Below are 14,741 nucleotides of genomic sequence, written 5' to 3'. Positions count from 1 at the left end.
ATGACTGGCTCAGTCTTTGCCTCAAGACACAAGTTGTCACGCACAAAACTCGCTCTGTGCACAAAAACAGCCATTCATGGCCTTTCACTCTTTTTCAAGGCGGCATTTGTTCCAGTCAGTTCAAAACACAGTTGCCATAGAGACTCAAAGAGAGACGGATGATTCTCCCCGAATGCATGGAAACCTGTCACAACGTCTCAACCTTTCCTTTTGGGTTCCACAAATTGTTCCGTCAGAGAGTTGGAGGCAAAATCTTCTAGATGACAATCTTGGATGTTTATGAGAATTTTTTTTCCTAACCCATGAAATGTTCTAGAACACGCTGTGGGCTTTTTCAAGGCAGAAGTCCAAACGTCAGGAGTTAAATTTCATTCTTTGCTCCCACTGCAGTCCCAGTACAAATGCCCACCCCGAGGACATTTCCCATTGCAAGTGTCAGAACTACAGGAAATATATGGCGCAGACCGGGTATGTGCCCCCCAGTCACTGCTAAGATGCACCAACCATCAAGGCACATTCCCCAGTACTTAGGAAAAGCTTTTAAATTTTACAAGCCATATACTAATAGTACAAGCCATTCAAGGAGATTAATAGATTCCTTCCTTTTTCACGTCTCTTTTTAAAAAGAGGTCAGTTTTTAAAAACTGAATTTTAAGTAATGTTTTTGGACCCACTCTATTTCTAATCTTTATCTTCACCTTAGGGCCCTTCCAAACAGGCCCAGTATTCCAAGATTTGATCCCAGGTTTTCTGCTACAAAGTGGAGTCCACAACATGTAAGTGTGGAGAAAAACAGACCACTTATTATAATGCAACCTGAGCCCTGCCACATGCACCATGGAGGACCTTCTGACAGCGACACCAGAGCCACTCCAAGTGGCCAGCTTCCGGTCAAAGGAAATCTAGTATAATGTCAAGTTTTTAACTTTGTGTTTTTTTAAATTATAAAATAATCTTTATTAGTTTTAACAGAATAATAAAAAGCAAAATCCCAAATTGGGCAAAAAAGAAAAGGAGAGAAAAGGTTAAGAGAAGAAAGGAAGGAAATGTAAAAAAGAAAAAGAAAAAAAGATAAAAAGAGATTTTAGAAAGTGAATATAAAAATGACTTGGCTGATAAAGGTGCTTGACATACGTAACATGGACAGGCTGACTTTCTTACTAGCAAAAAATAAAGGAGAACCAATCAAAGAAACAAATTGGGACAGAATGATGGAAAACCTAAAACGGATAGATGAGAGAAAGAAGCAAAAATAGATGATAAAGGAAAAGGAAAAATAAAATATAAAGAGAAAGAAAGATAACCTCAACAGAAAGGAGAAGGAAATAAGAAGAAAAGGAGTTAAAATTTAAGGAGAAATTAAGGAAGAAAGAAAAGGCAAAGTACCTTGAAGAAACTGCCAAGTAGTCATTTTTATATTCACTTTTTAAAATCTCTTTTTATCTTTTTTTCTTTTCTTTTTTTTACATTTCCTTCCTTTCTTCTCTTCTCTTTTTTTTATTCAACTTTGTATTTTTAAAAATACATTATAACTGTACTCTCAATCTGCTTCTGACATGAAAAATATATTGAATGCAATGTAGATACAAACTGTTACATCTTTAATTTGTTTATGTATTTCTTCTATAAAAACAAAAAGAAATGAACTGGATTTCCTCCCTAAAAATAAAAAATATGTAACTCTTGGCAATGAAAGCAAGTCACATCAAATCTCTTAACAGCAATTTCGGCCTTTTTCCCCTGTACCCCTGTAAGACTAACTCATCTCAGTGAAACTTAGATCCAAGTAGTCCCTTAAGGAAGAATGCTGTATTTCTTGAAATGGTAATTAATTATATCAGACATCCAAAAAGTAACCGAGTCCCCTCGGGTGAGAAGGGCAGGGTATACATGTTGTAAATAAATAAATAATAAATAAAATATGTTTTGGAAAGAATGGATTGCAATGCACACAACATGTCATGGTTAAGAACTTACTGTTTGTAAGTATTTGTAAGTCTTCAACTGAGAGAGGCACTCCGTTCTTCTCATATGGAATCACTGTGTTCAAATACTGGAAAGAAACACCACCGTCAGTTCTTAATCCAATCCATCCGGAAGAATCCTCTACCACTTCTTTTGTTCCCCAAAGCAAAGGATAAAAATGGTTCAAGAAACTAGTTTTTGGTTTCTTTGGGTGGCTTCCAGTTGGGAAATTATATCATTGTAACCAACTTACAATGTGAAGTTGAAATGCATCATAGCACAATATTCGCATCCTCAAGGGGGGAAATATAGTTATACCATTGGGATCTTTACACAAATGAATCCAGCATTGGGACCATTGGGGCCCATGTCCCATTGCACAAGTGTCCTGATGCACAATGTACTCTGGTGCACATATTACTCCTTGCATCTCTATTGTGTGTTCTTATAACTAACTAGCATGGTTGTGTATCAATTACTGTGTGCCGTCATCATTAAATTATGCATCATAGCCTCTGCTGCAGAATCTTGCCCACTGGGTGTTTTGAATGTGCTAGTGTATACATAAGTTGCTCTCTTCAGTCAATGTGACAAGTTGAACTATGCCTGTAAATATTTTGACATATGTTTAGAGATACATGTCAAACCACGTGATAGATGTTAATCCAAGCAGGAATCACTCAACAGAAGGGATAGGCAGGGTCCCCACCTCTGTTTTCCTTGTATTTGTCATAGATGAGGCACGGTAATCTGCAGTGGGTATCTTCAGGTAGGAGTGTGGGGATGATTGTTCTCCTACATACATATTATCCCCTGAAAAGCCCCTGTTTTCCCTGTCCTGCTCAACATTTTAACTATCCTCTCCATTTACAAACAGCCCTCCAGAGCAAAAACATTCAACTGAGTCGTGCTGTTTAAGATTCTATTTCATACGTATCCTTTGTTCCCCAGTTTTCCATCTCTTCCCTTCATAGGCAGTATAACAAAAAATGTTGAACATACAGTTCTACAGATAAACACATCTCATTAATAATTACACTCACCTGCTTATCTGCTGCTGAGTTCCCAAATGTCTGTCGGATGCCAGTCTGCAGAATGTTTGAGATACCTTCCATACTGAACCGCTGCATGGAAAGGAAAACAGAACGTGATAGAACATCCCCCACAGGCCATGGGATCATTGTCAAGCCCTGTGAACTGGAGAGAAGGGTCTGCTAGCACACCAGGTGTCTGGGACTTCAATTTCCTGACAATCCAGTGAACGTGAGCAATGGTAATGGATTATGGGAGCTGAAGGTGCCGAATGTCTAGGTCAAAATTGCTAATCCATTGTTTAAATCAGATCTGCATAACATACGACCCATGGGACTCATGTGGCCTCCCAAAGGATTTCAGGTGACCTGAAAACCTATAAACGTGGGTCTCATGTGGCCTCTCAAAGGATTTCAGGTGACCTATAAACCAGTGGCTCAGTGTGTTAATGTGCTGAGCTGCTGAACTTGCAGACTGAAAGGTCCCAGTTTCAAACCCAGGGAGCGGAGTGAGCGCCCGCTGTTAGCTCCAGCTTCTGCCAACCTAGCAGTTTGAAAACATGCAAATGTGAGTAGATCAATAGGTACTGCTCCGGCGGGAAGGTAACGGCGCTCCATGCAGTCATGCTGGCCACATGACCTTGGAGGTGTCTACGGACAACTCCGGCTCTTCGGCTTAGAAATGGAGATGAGCACCACCCCGCAGAGTGGACTGAACTTAACGTCAGGGGAAACCTTTACCTTACTTTATAAACTTAAAGATTTCCATCTTTTTTTTAGTATGTTTTTATTGTAAATATCAGTAGAACAACAACAAAATCCATCAACATATACATCCAATCACATATTCTCTGTAACATTACACTTGCTAATTCCACTTTTATCTCCCATTTATGTCAAGTAGTTTTTCACCCCTCCCCCCCTCCCCCTCCCTCTGGGAACAGTACTTTCTTTCGTTCAGATATTATTTTAATTGATCAATTGTAAGTAGAGAATGATTCAGTTCTTTATATTTTCTTTGTCCTTTGACTTTATCTATCAAACTTCCCCATTTCAGATCCCAATTCTTTTTGATTCGGCCTGATATATATTTAGTTCTCCTTTCAAATTTAAACAATATAATTCAATTAAATTATAACCATTTATGGAAAAAAGTAAACAATCAAATTTGTAATTAGAATAATCGGAACTGGGATATGTCAAACAAAATTAAGATAGTCAAAATGATGGTTCTCCCCAAATTTCTATTCCTATTTCAAGTCCTTCCATATAGTGTCCCTAGTAAAATAATTAAGAAATGGGACAATTCAACAAAAACCTGGATAACAGGTAGAAATAAAAATAGAATTCCCAATTCAGTATTCTATTCCTCAGAACAGAACGGAGGATGGGGGGCACCCAATCTACAAGTCTATTATGAAGCCTGCCAATTAACAAGATTGTTAGAATTAGATTTTGATGACTCAAGAAGATGGGTCAGAATAGAAAAAACAATAAAAGATTTCCATCTCAGCCTTCTCGGTCTGCTTCTCCCACCCAACTGCCCAGCTCATAAGGACCTTGCCTACATTTTGCTTCTGCACAGGAAGAGCAACACACAGTACAAAATGACCACCATCAGGTCTTGCAGTGGAAGATCTTTTATGTTTTTTTTACATTTTGCACTTGGGATGAATTGTACCACCGACCCTAGTTATGAGTTCACAAAAAGCAAAAAGCATGGCAAAGACTATACTGCCCAAGAAGCAGTACGAGTGCCATGCTGCAGGTGAAAAAATACCAACCGGACGATCAGCTTGTGGCCATTCATTTGGGGATTTTTGAACAGCATTTTCGAGGTTGCTTTTGCAACACAAATTCAGTACAGTAATGTTACCTTAGAATCAACCCCAGCCCTCTACTTACCAATAGAAAACATATTCTGCAATGTTTCACACACCTTGAGAGGCATTTGGGTTGCCCTTTCTATCCGGCTGCCCTGTAGACTCAGCCCTTTCTCTTTCCGCCTCCTTTTCATCAGCTCTCTGTGCTCTTTCTGCTTGTTCTGGACTTCCATCAACACTGTGATGAAGGAGTTCTTCACCTCCTTCTCAAATTCCAGCTCATCCCGCCGAGCCAGCTGCTGCACCAGTTCCTCTGAGTAGTCCCGGATGGCCCCCTCGACTTGGTCCAGGAGCTCGGAAAGCTCCGAGGAGGACATGTGGCCCAAGCCTTTGGAGAATGGGAAGAGACAGGCACACAGGTCAGTGTCAGTGGGAGCACATGGACAAAGGAGAGCGGGTGGATTTAGGAAGACAGGGCTGACCCTTGATACTTTGCCTTGTGAAACATAGAAGCAAAGGGCTCTCCCTGCCCAGAGAAGGAGACCCCACTACCTCTCTAGGCAATTAGTTCTACTGCTGAACTGCTCTAACTGCAAAGAAGTTTATTCCAATATTTGATTGAAATCTAGTCTCCTGCAACTTAAAATCATTACACCTTGCCCTATCCTCTGGGGCCTTTACACTGCCAATTAATCCAGATTATCAAAGCAGATAACCCACACTATCTGCTTTGAACTGGAATACATGAGTCTACACTGCGATATAATCCAGTTCAAAGCAGGTAATATGGATTTTATATGGCAGTGTAGATGGGACCTCCGTCTTCTTTTCACCAAGTTGAACATGCCCAGTTCCTTCAACCTTTCCTCTTATATTTTGCTCTTCATGCCTCTTCACATCAGTATTCTTCTCTAAACCTGCTTCCATTTGTATCCTTAAAATGAAGCACCAAAAATTGAACACAGTACTCCAGATTAGATTTAGCCATCACAAAACACAACAGAACTATTACTTTTTTAAAACTAAGGTTGGATCTACACTGCACTATATTCCAGGATCCAATCCCAGATTATCTGATAAGGCCCCTTTTGTACTGCCATATAATCCAGATTATCAAAGCAGATAATATACATTATCTGCTTTGAACTGGATTATATGAGTCTACATGGTCATATAATCCAGTTCTAAGAAGATAATCTGGATTTTATTTGACTGTAGAAGGGGCCTTAGTTATAATCAACAGGTGACCTTTTGCCTTGGTTTAGTTTTTCACACCAAGAGCTAAAAGCCTCGTCAATGGGCTAGAAGCAATGACTTGTGATTCTATTGACTTGTATGTTTCACTCAGGCAGACTGTTTGTTGGTTTTAAGAATTGCAACTCACCCCAGGCTCTAGGGATGGGGCAGCCTACAAATAAATAAACCAGTGTTAAAGGACAGTACAAATCAGACTTTTGAATTCACATTATCATTATTTATGAACGTGTTTGAGATTCTACCAGAATGGGACAACTACAAGAACATCTCACATTTCAGAGCACATTAACAAAATCACATCCTATTCAATGATAGGTAAAGGGACAAGACATTTGTGTCCTTCCCAGAAATGAACAGTAACTCCAAGCAACTGTCAGAATTGACTATATGAACTAGGTCTGGCAAGAGATGTGGTTCAGCAAAATCAGAAAAGAGACAATTGCCCATGATCTAGTACTGAGTGGCCCTAGATTGGCGTTAACATCTTCGGTATTCAACATCACGAGGAGAAACTTGAAATGGGATTTCAAGGCTGAACAAAATGAAATGCCGGAGATCTATAATCAAGTCCCACAGTTCCTTTCCAATTGTTGTGTCTATGGAGGGAAGTACCAATATTATAATATTGATAATAATATTATAATGTAATACAATATTATACTACTAATAATATAATATAATAATATTAATTATATATTATATATTAAATGTAATATTACTAATATTACCATATAATGATATAGTACAATATAGTAATTAAATGCTTATATTGTGCTATGCTAATAATATATTGTATGTACATTTGATTTGTAAGCTGCTCTGAGTCCCCTCCAGGGTGAGAAGAGCGGGATATAAATGTAGCAAATAAAATAAAATATAAATAAATAAATATTGGACCTTTTCTTCCTTTTTTTTTTTTTTTTTTTTTGCATTGCCACCATTTCCAGTCCCCTGCACTGTTTATTTCTTTGCATAAGTAGGACAGTAAATAGAGGTGGAAATGCCATGTGGTCCTGTAACAGATGAAAAAATGTGACGGCTGAACCCTTACCGTTACAGCCATCCGGCCAAGCCGAACAAGCAAGATTGGTCGAAGGTAACCAAACACTCCGAATCTATGCACAAGCCTAATGCAGATCAGCAGGACAAAGTTTTCCCATAGGGCCTTGGTATTGAAATTATGGCAACTATTCATAAATTAGTTTTCCAGATCTCTCTGCTTTTTGGTCCTTTTCCTAACTGATACTTTGCATTCATATTTACATCTCTACCTAGAGATTAAAAAAAGCAATTTGGCACAAATTTACCATTTTCACCAGGATATTTGCAATAAGAATCCAACAGTGGACTTTGTTATGATGTGGAGATATTGCATTCAACCTGTCTAATAAACCTCAACCCTAAGGTGTGTGTCTCCCTGCAGTTTGATATCTTCAAACAAAAGAAGGTGGGTCAGCTACCCTACTGCTTTATTAAATGGAGAATACATTGAGATATTCAGTAGACTCAAATGGCAAATGTTTCCTTGAACTGTACCATGTTAAACAGTGATAGAGAATTACATATGTAAATACTCAAGGTGGAGTTACACAAAAAAACACTGCATTCTACACATACAGAGAAGACTGGACACTTCTTCTTAAAATAGTACTGGGAGAGGCTATGCAGACGGACATTGATGGAGAGCACTGATACATTAAAATCCCTCCAAACTTAACATTAGGAAAAACCTAAAGAAACCTGAGGAAATATTGCACTCCAGAAAAGACTGGCAATGGGACAGATAACCGGGCTTTGAAACAGCAACATATTCCTCTTCCATAGACTTCCTGCCCTCTCCAGACAACTTCACCTTCATGGGACCAGTTGTTGTTGAGGGTTTGTGACAAAGCCTGCATCTCCTGCAGAAGGACCGAATCAGCCTGGCTGCTGGTTTCTCCGCCATCGTCTTCCTCCAGAATCTCTTCTTCCTCCACAGGGTCTGGTGAATTTTGCATCATCTCTTCAATTTCTTCAATCACCTGAGTGGAGAAAAATCCAGAAGCACCAAAGTCACTCAAGGATAATGCCTGGGTTTGGCACTTTTGAAAAAACATGTTACTATGGAAACACAGCGTTTGAAGAGCACCCGGGCAAAACTATCTGGCGTATCTCTAAAGATGTACAAATGTTCGTTTTTAAATGCTTCACTCTTGGCTTTGTAAAAAAAAAATATTCAGGAATCTGATATCCAGTTTCAAAAAACCATTAGTGAACATCAAAATAGAGATTTGAAAAAGCCAACATTATGGATCCCTGCGCCTCAAACAGCAAAAGATTAATGTCACGCAAGACAAGGAAGTGTTTGTTATTGTTGCTTTTGACACGCCATCCGCGAGAAGATGGAAGCAGACAGCTGTGATATTAATGCCAATAACAAAATCCAAATTTAACATTTTACTATGGACAAGCCACTAGTTTTACTTACCCTTGTCCCCGCTTAAACCTTACCTTAAGGGAATAATTAATCTTAATTTTAATCTTTTTATTCTGTACTTGCACAACTACCAAGGAGTGGGTTGGTAGGCTAGTAGGCCAGGATGCCTTGTTTTTACATGGTTTTACTGTTTTACATGATTTTACTGTATGTTATGGGTAAGGGTGTACGTTTTGTATGTTTTACATGTTTTGATATGGTCAATACTGACTAATCAATAAAGAGTTGTTGTTGTTGAATTCCAATAAATGATTACTTTTGACACTAAGGTCTGATTGTTGGGCATCACAGTCCACCACGGAGCAATGCCATAAGGATTATATCTGGATTTTGTAGAAAAATCAACAGGCAATCCAAAGGTTCTGTGGCAGCATTAACCACAAGAGTGTTTTCATCTTTCACAGAGAGAATTCAAGGCTTAGTATTAAGATGTTCCCATGAGGAAGAGTAATGGGCTCCTGTGTTTACTCTTAAATGTGTTTTTATCTGGTTTTAATTGTTTGTCAATGACTGTTTTATGTATGTATTTTTTTATTACTGTGATTATCTGGGCTTGGCCCCATGTTAGCCACCCCGAGTTCCTTCGGGGAGATGGAGGGGGGAATATAAAAATAAAGTTGTTGTTATCATTATTATTATTATTATTATTATTATTATTATTATTATTATTATTATTTTATTATGACACAGCAAACAAGATAGATATGCTGGATTTCATATCACAAAATCACAAGTCGAACACTTCCCAAGTGTCTAGGACTGTGTGATGTATTTTCGGATGATGCGTGCAGATCCCAGTATTTATTTATTTATTTATTTATTTATTTCAATTATTTATACCCCGCCCTTCTCACCCGAGGGGACTCAGGGCGGCTTACAAGTGGCAATTGATGCCGTTACACTGATATACGATAAACTAAAACGATTAAAACAGTTTAAAAAGTCATAAAATAGTCATAAAATACAATATACAAGTTTAAAACAATGCAAAGTGCTTATGGGTGGCCTTTTGCAGTTGGCAGATCGTGATTTTGTCAATGTCTATTGTTTCCAAATGCCGGCTGAGATCTTTTGGCACGGCACCCAATGAGCCGATCACCACCGGGACCACCTGAACTGGTTTATTATTGTGTTGTCGAAGGCTTTCATGGCCGGGATCACAGGGTTGTTGTATGTCTTTCGGGCTGTGTGGCCATGTTCCAGAAGTATTCTCTCCTGACGTTTCGCCCACATCTATGGCAGGCATCCTCAGAGGTTGTGAGGTATGGATAAACTAAGTAAGGAAAGGAAAGAATATATATCTGTGGAGAGTCCAAGGTGTGGCAAGAGTTCTTTGTCACTGGGAGCCAGCATTAATGTTTCAGTTAATCACCCTAATTGGCATTGGAAATGTTTTGTCCCTTGCCTGGGGGCATCCTTTGTTCAGTCAAGTCCTCATTGTGTTGGTTCCCATCTACTGTTTTGATTTTGGAGTTTTGTAATACTGGTAGCCAGATTTTGTTCATTTTCATGGTTTCTTCCTTTCTGTTGAAGTTGTCCACATGCTTGTGGATTTCAATGGCTTCTCTGTGTAGTCTGACATGATAGTTGTTAGAATGGTCCAGCATTTTTGTGTTCTCAAATAGTATCCTGTGTCCAGGCTGGTTCATCAAATGCTCTGCTATGGCTGATTTCTCTGGTTGAATTAGTCTGCAGTGCCTTTCATGTTCTTTGACTCTTGTTTGAGCACTGTGTTTGGTGGTCCCTATGTATACTTGTCCACAGCTGCATGATATCTGGTAGACTCCTGCAGAGGAGAGAGGATCCCTCTTGTCCTTCGCTGACCGTAGCATTTGTTGGATTTTCTTTGTTTCCTTTCCTTACTTAGTTTATCCATACCTCACAACCTCTGAGGATGCCTGCCATAGATCTGGGCGAAACGTCAGGAGAGAATACTTCTGGAACATGGTCACACAGCCCGAAAGACATACAACAACCCTGGTTTATTATTATTATTATTATTATTATTATTATTATTATTATTATTATTATTAATAATAATAATGATTTTGTGATAAAGAGAATTTCAGCAGCTAATACTTACATTGGTCAACACACATTTTGTTGCCTCAAATGTTAGTCCTGTTTCTGGGTATATTTGACTGACTGATTCCAAAAATGTCTCCATTTTTCTCTATCGGAGCTAGTATTTCAGATACAGAAGATATGCCATGTACCAGTCACTATCTGCTCACTCATAAAAAACCATTGTAACCATATCCCAGAGACTGGAGCTGATGTGGTCTATTCAGTGTAATTTTCTTAATCAGCGCCCCCAAGGAACCCCAGAAACAGGCCTAAAAACTAAGACACCACAAAAAAATTATTGGGCTGTGTTATATAATAAGTTATATACACTGACATGGCTCCTTCTGCATGACATCATCCCCCCCCCCCCATGTAAGTACCATCGTTTGAACGTTTGACTGTGAAAAATGCCAATGTGGTGATCAACATTGTGGCTGTTCAACGTTGTTGTGTTTTTCAAAATAACTCAATCAATCCGAGCACGCTCACTGCAGAAAACACCGCCTGGAACAGCAGGGCACCGTAGCCACTCAATGAACTGGATATCATTACCATGGAAACCAACAGAAATGCACGGATGCATCAAAAGAGCTGCACAGTATGGAATAAGCTTCCAATATTAATGGCTCGCTCACTCCAAAACCTGAGAGAAAAACAACAGTCCCTCAGAACCATGCACTAAGCATTACATGTGAGCAAAATGATGTGCTATTCTACAGTTTCTGTTATTTGGCCCATTTCTGTCTTAAATCTATCAGGATTCATTGGATAAAAGCCAACACCTGTGCAATATTTTCTCTATCAAAGACTTAAGAAGACTTCTTTTCCTTATACCAGTTCCCATCCTTTGTCCATCTAGTCCAGCACTGCCGAAATTAGGTTGGAAAAGTCACTTTGTTAGACCACAACCTGCCTGGAATGCCACAGCCACAATACTAGATGAAGGACATGGTAAGATGGAGACCAAACAAAATACATTTCCCACAGTGTGGAGTCACTCCAAAGTCTTTCCAAGCATCACATACCCTTGAACCTTCTAAATAAGAGCCCTGGTGGAGCAAACCAAAGGCCTATCTAATCATAGAATCAAGAGTTAACCTTAATAAATGGGACTACAAAGTGGAGTCCACGACATGCGAATGTGGAGAAGAGCAAACCACAGACCACTGACTACAATGCAGTCTGAGCCCTGCCACATGCACAGCGGACCTTCTCACAACGACACCAAAGGCACTCCAAGTGGCCATCTTCTGGTCAAAGGAAATTTCATATAATGCCAAGTTTTTAACTTTGTTTATGGTTTTTCAACATATTATGACTGTATTCTCAACTCACTTCTGACATGATAAATAAATAAATAAATAAATAGAATCGTGAAATCATTGAATCAGAAGACGCTGCTAAGTTTATCTCACCCAACCCCTTGTCATGCAACAATTTACAACCAAAGCATCGCTGAAAGATGTGCATTCGATATCTATTTAAAGACTTCCAAAGAAGGAGAGTCCGCCACTCTGAAGTAGTATATTCTGATGTGGAACAACTCTTACTGTCAGGAAGCTTTTCTTAATACAGTAGAGTCTCACGTATCCAACATAAATGGGCTGGCAGAATGTTGGATAAGCGAATATGTTGGATAATAAGGAGAGATTAAGGAAAAGCCTATTAAACATCAAATTAGGTTATGATTTTACAAATTAAGCACTAAAACATCATGTTATACAACAAATTGGACAGAAAAAGTAGTTCAATACGCAGTAATTACTGTATTTACGAATTCAGTACCAAAATATCATGATGTATTGAAAACATTGACTACAAAAATGTGTTGGATAATCCAGAACGTTGGATAAGTGAGTGTTGGATAAGTGAAACTCTACTGTATTTAGGTTTTAATATGAAGGTTTTTTTTTCTTGTAATTCCAATGTGATGGTTCATGTTCTGGGTTCTGGAGCAGGAAAAAACAAGCTTCTACATGATAATGTTTCAGATACTTAAAATGATTGTCAAAGCACCTCTCCATCTTCTCTTCTCCAAGCTAAGCATATGCAGCTCCATATTCCTTAAAGCTCTTGGTTTCCAGATGTTCAATCTTCTCTAAACATGTTCCAGATTGCTACTATCCTACTTAAACTGCTATCCGCAAAACTGAGTGCTTCAAGTGATTGCAGCAATGGAGTGATGACCTCTCCTACCTAAATGCCCTCAAACCTGATGGAAATATCATCCACCCATGCACCATGACCCATGTCCATAGGATGGAATTTCTTTGTATTTTGAACTCAGTTTGCAGCATTTAACTAAACTGAGGGCAAAGGGATAAAGTGGGCTGAGGGAGAAGTTGGGACATTTTAAAAGCACCTGAAAAAGCTGGGATGATAGAGAATTAATCAGGACTATCTGAGCCCCCAATGGCGTAGTGGATTAAAGCCTTGTGACTTGAAGGTTGGGTTGCTGACCTGAAGGCTGCCAGGTTCGAATCCCACACGGGGAGAGTGCTGATGAGCTCCCTCTGTCAGCTCCAGCTCCATGCGGGGACATGAGAGAAGCCTCCAACAAGGATGGTAAAAACATCAAAACATCTGGGCGTCCCCTGGGCAACGTCCTTGCAGACGGCCAATTCTCTCACACCAGAGGCAATTCAGGTTGCTCCTGACACACACACAAAAGGACTATCTCTGTCAAGACACTTGCGGGGAATAGTAGTCATCTGATAGAAGAATGGAATTTCCAGAGAATTTCCTATTTTCAATCTGGGAAAAGCCATGGGAGAGCAGGTACCTGATCTGCTGTGAGTAGAGGCTCCTCATTGATACCGGAATCATTTTCACTCTTCTCATTGAGCTCATCCTCCTCCTTCTCGCGGATCTGAAGGAGGGAAAACAGCCTAAACTTCATGCTGATTCCCTAGGAAGAGTGGGCTGCATTTGGATTTCTGGTTCATTCTCTTTTTTTACTATGTATATATATACACACACACACATAATAAAAACAACAGTTCACATAAAACAATAAACACATATCACATAAAATCATATATGTACCTATTTTATCTAAACTACAAGTATTCCCATTGGATTGCTGTCAATAACACCTCAAGAGAGAAAACAAATACTAAAAGGGAAAATGGGCAGATCTGTCTTGTTCCCCTTTGTATTTTACACAAATTTGTTAGCTTTCTGTTAATCATAATCTTCTGTTTGAGTCTCAATCTGTGCCAATTTTTTTAAAAAATGTTTCCTATAATGCATTTTCTCTTTTAAAAAAGCAAAAGGGGGAGTTCAAATTATCCAAAGCCTTTTCTACATCTAAAAATGTTAACACTGCTTGCTTCTTGTTGTGCTGTTCCAAATACTCCACAACATCTAAGACAGATCTTATGTTATTTTATAGCAAAACAATTTCGTCAAAATCTGTTTTGCTCTTCATATATAAACTCTGGTAGAACATTCTCAGTCATTTTGGCTAAAACTGAAGTAACTATGTTGTAGTCATTATTCAGCAAAGATAGGTCTATAACCCTTCGTCCTAGTCAGGTCTTGACCTTCTTGGTTATCATTGCTGCTTCTCAAATATCTTTCTGTAAAGTTGGATTAAAATTCTGGTGTAATGGGACTAGAAAATGTCATAATAATAACAAAAACAAGCAACAGTTAAACCATCTAGTCCAGGAGCTTTACCTGTCTTTAGCTTGATGCAAAGGTCTATTGTACTACCATAGCGACTAACTGTGAGAACGAAGATACACTTTTATATACCAAGGTGCAAATACACTGTTTGACATTAGTTTAACTGCCATGGCTCAATGCTATGGATTAATAGAGATTGTAGTTTGGTGAGACACCAGCTATCTTTGGAAAAGAAATAATGATACATTACTAGTTAGTTTAATTAGTTATCTGCAAGTTCTCTGGCCTACTACCCAATACATTGGCCAGGGCTGAGGTCTGAAACAATAACAGGGAACTCTAAAGCAGAACTCATCATATTTATTTCATATTATCATAGAGTCCTAGAGTTGGAAGGGACCACATGGACCATCTGGCCCAATCCTTGCCATGCAGGAACACAAAACTAAAGCACTCCTTAAATGACAGGCTATTCCATTATCAAACAGTTCT

At 38.9% G+C, this 14,741-nt stretch overlaps 1 protein-coding gene across 4 annotated transcripts in view; it reads right to left on the bottom strand.

The window, feature by feature from the left end:
• The window catches only part of fez1 (fasciculation and elongation protein zeta 1), a 35,426-nt gene that overhangs the window by 3,067 nt on the left and 17,618 nt on the right, over window positions 1-14,741 (bottom strand). The window contains exons 4-9 of one of the 4 annotated variants that reach the window (XM_008119099.3): window positions 13,402-13,488; window positions 7,929-8,097; window positions 6,204-6,227; window positions 4,936-5,207; window positions 3,009-3,089; window positions 1,978-2,053 (exon numbers count right to left, since the gene is read on the bottom strand). In XM_008119099.3, the coding sequence (XP_008117306.1) occupies window positions 1,978-2,053; window positions 3,009-3,089; window positions 4,936-5,207; window positions 6,204-6,227; window positions 7,929-8,097; window positions 13,402-13,488 (709 nt within the window). The remainder of the gene's footprint in view (window positions 1-1,977; window positions 2,054-3,008; window positions 3,090-4,935; window positions 5,208-6,203; window positions 6,228-7,928; window positions 8,098-13,401; window positions 13,489-14,741) is intronic. The other 3 variants (XM_008119100.3, XM_003226307.4, XM_008119101.3) reach the window with 3 other exon arrangements.

Source organism: Anolis carolinensis, unplaced genomic scaffold, assembly GCF_035594765.1.
Source record: "Anolis carolinensis isolate JA03-04 unplaced genomic scaffold, rAnoCar3.1.pri scaffold_8, whole genome shotgun sequence".
Lineage (NCBI taxonomy): Eukaryota > Metazoa > Chordata > Lepidosauria > Squamata > Dactyloidae > Anolis > Anolis carolinensis.
This window is presented reverse-complemented; position numbering and strand designations above follow the sequence as displayed.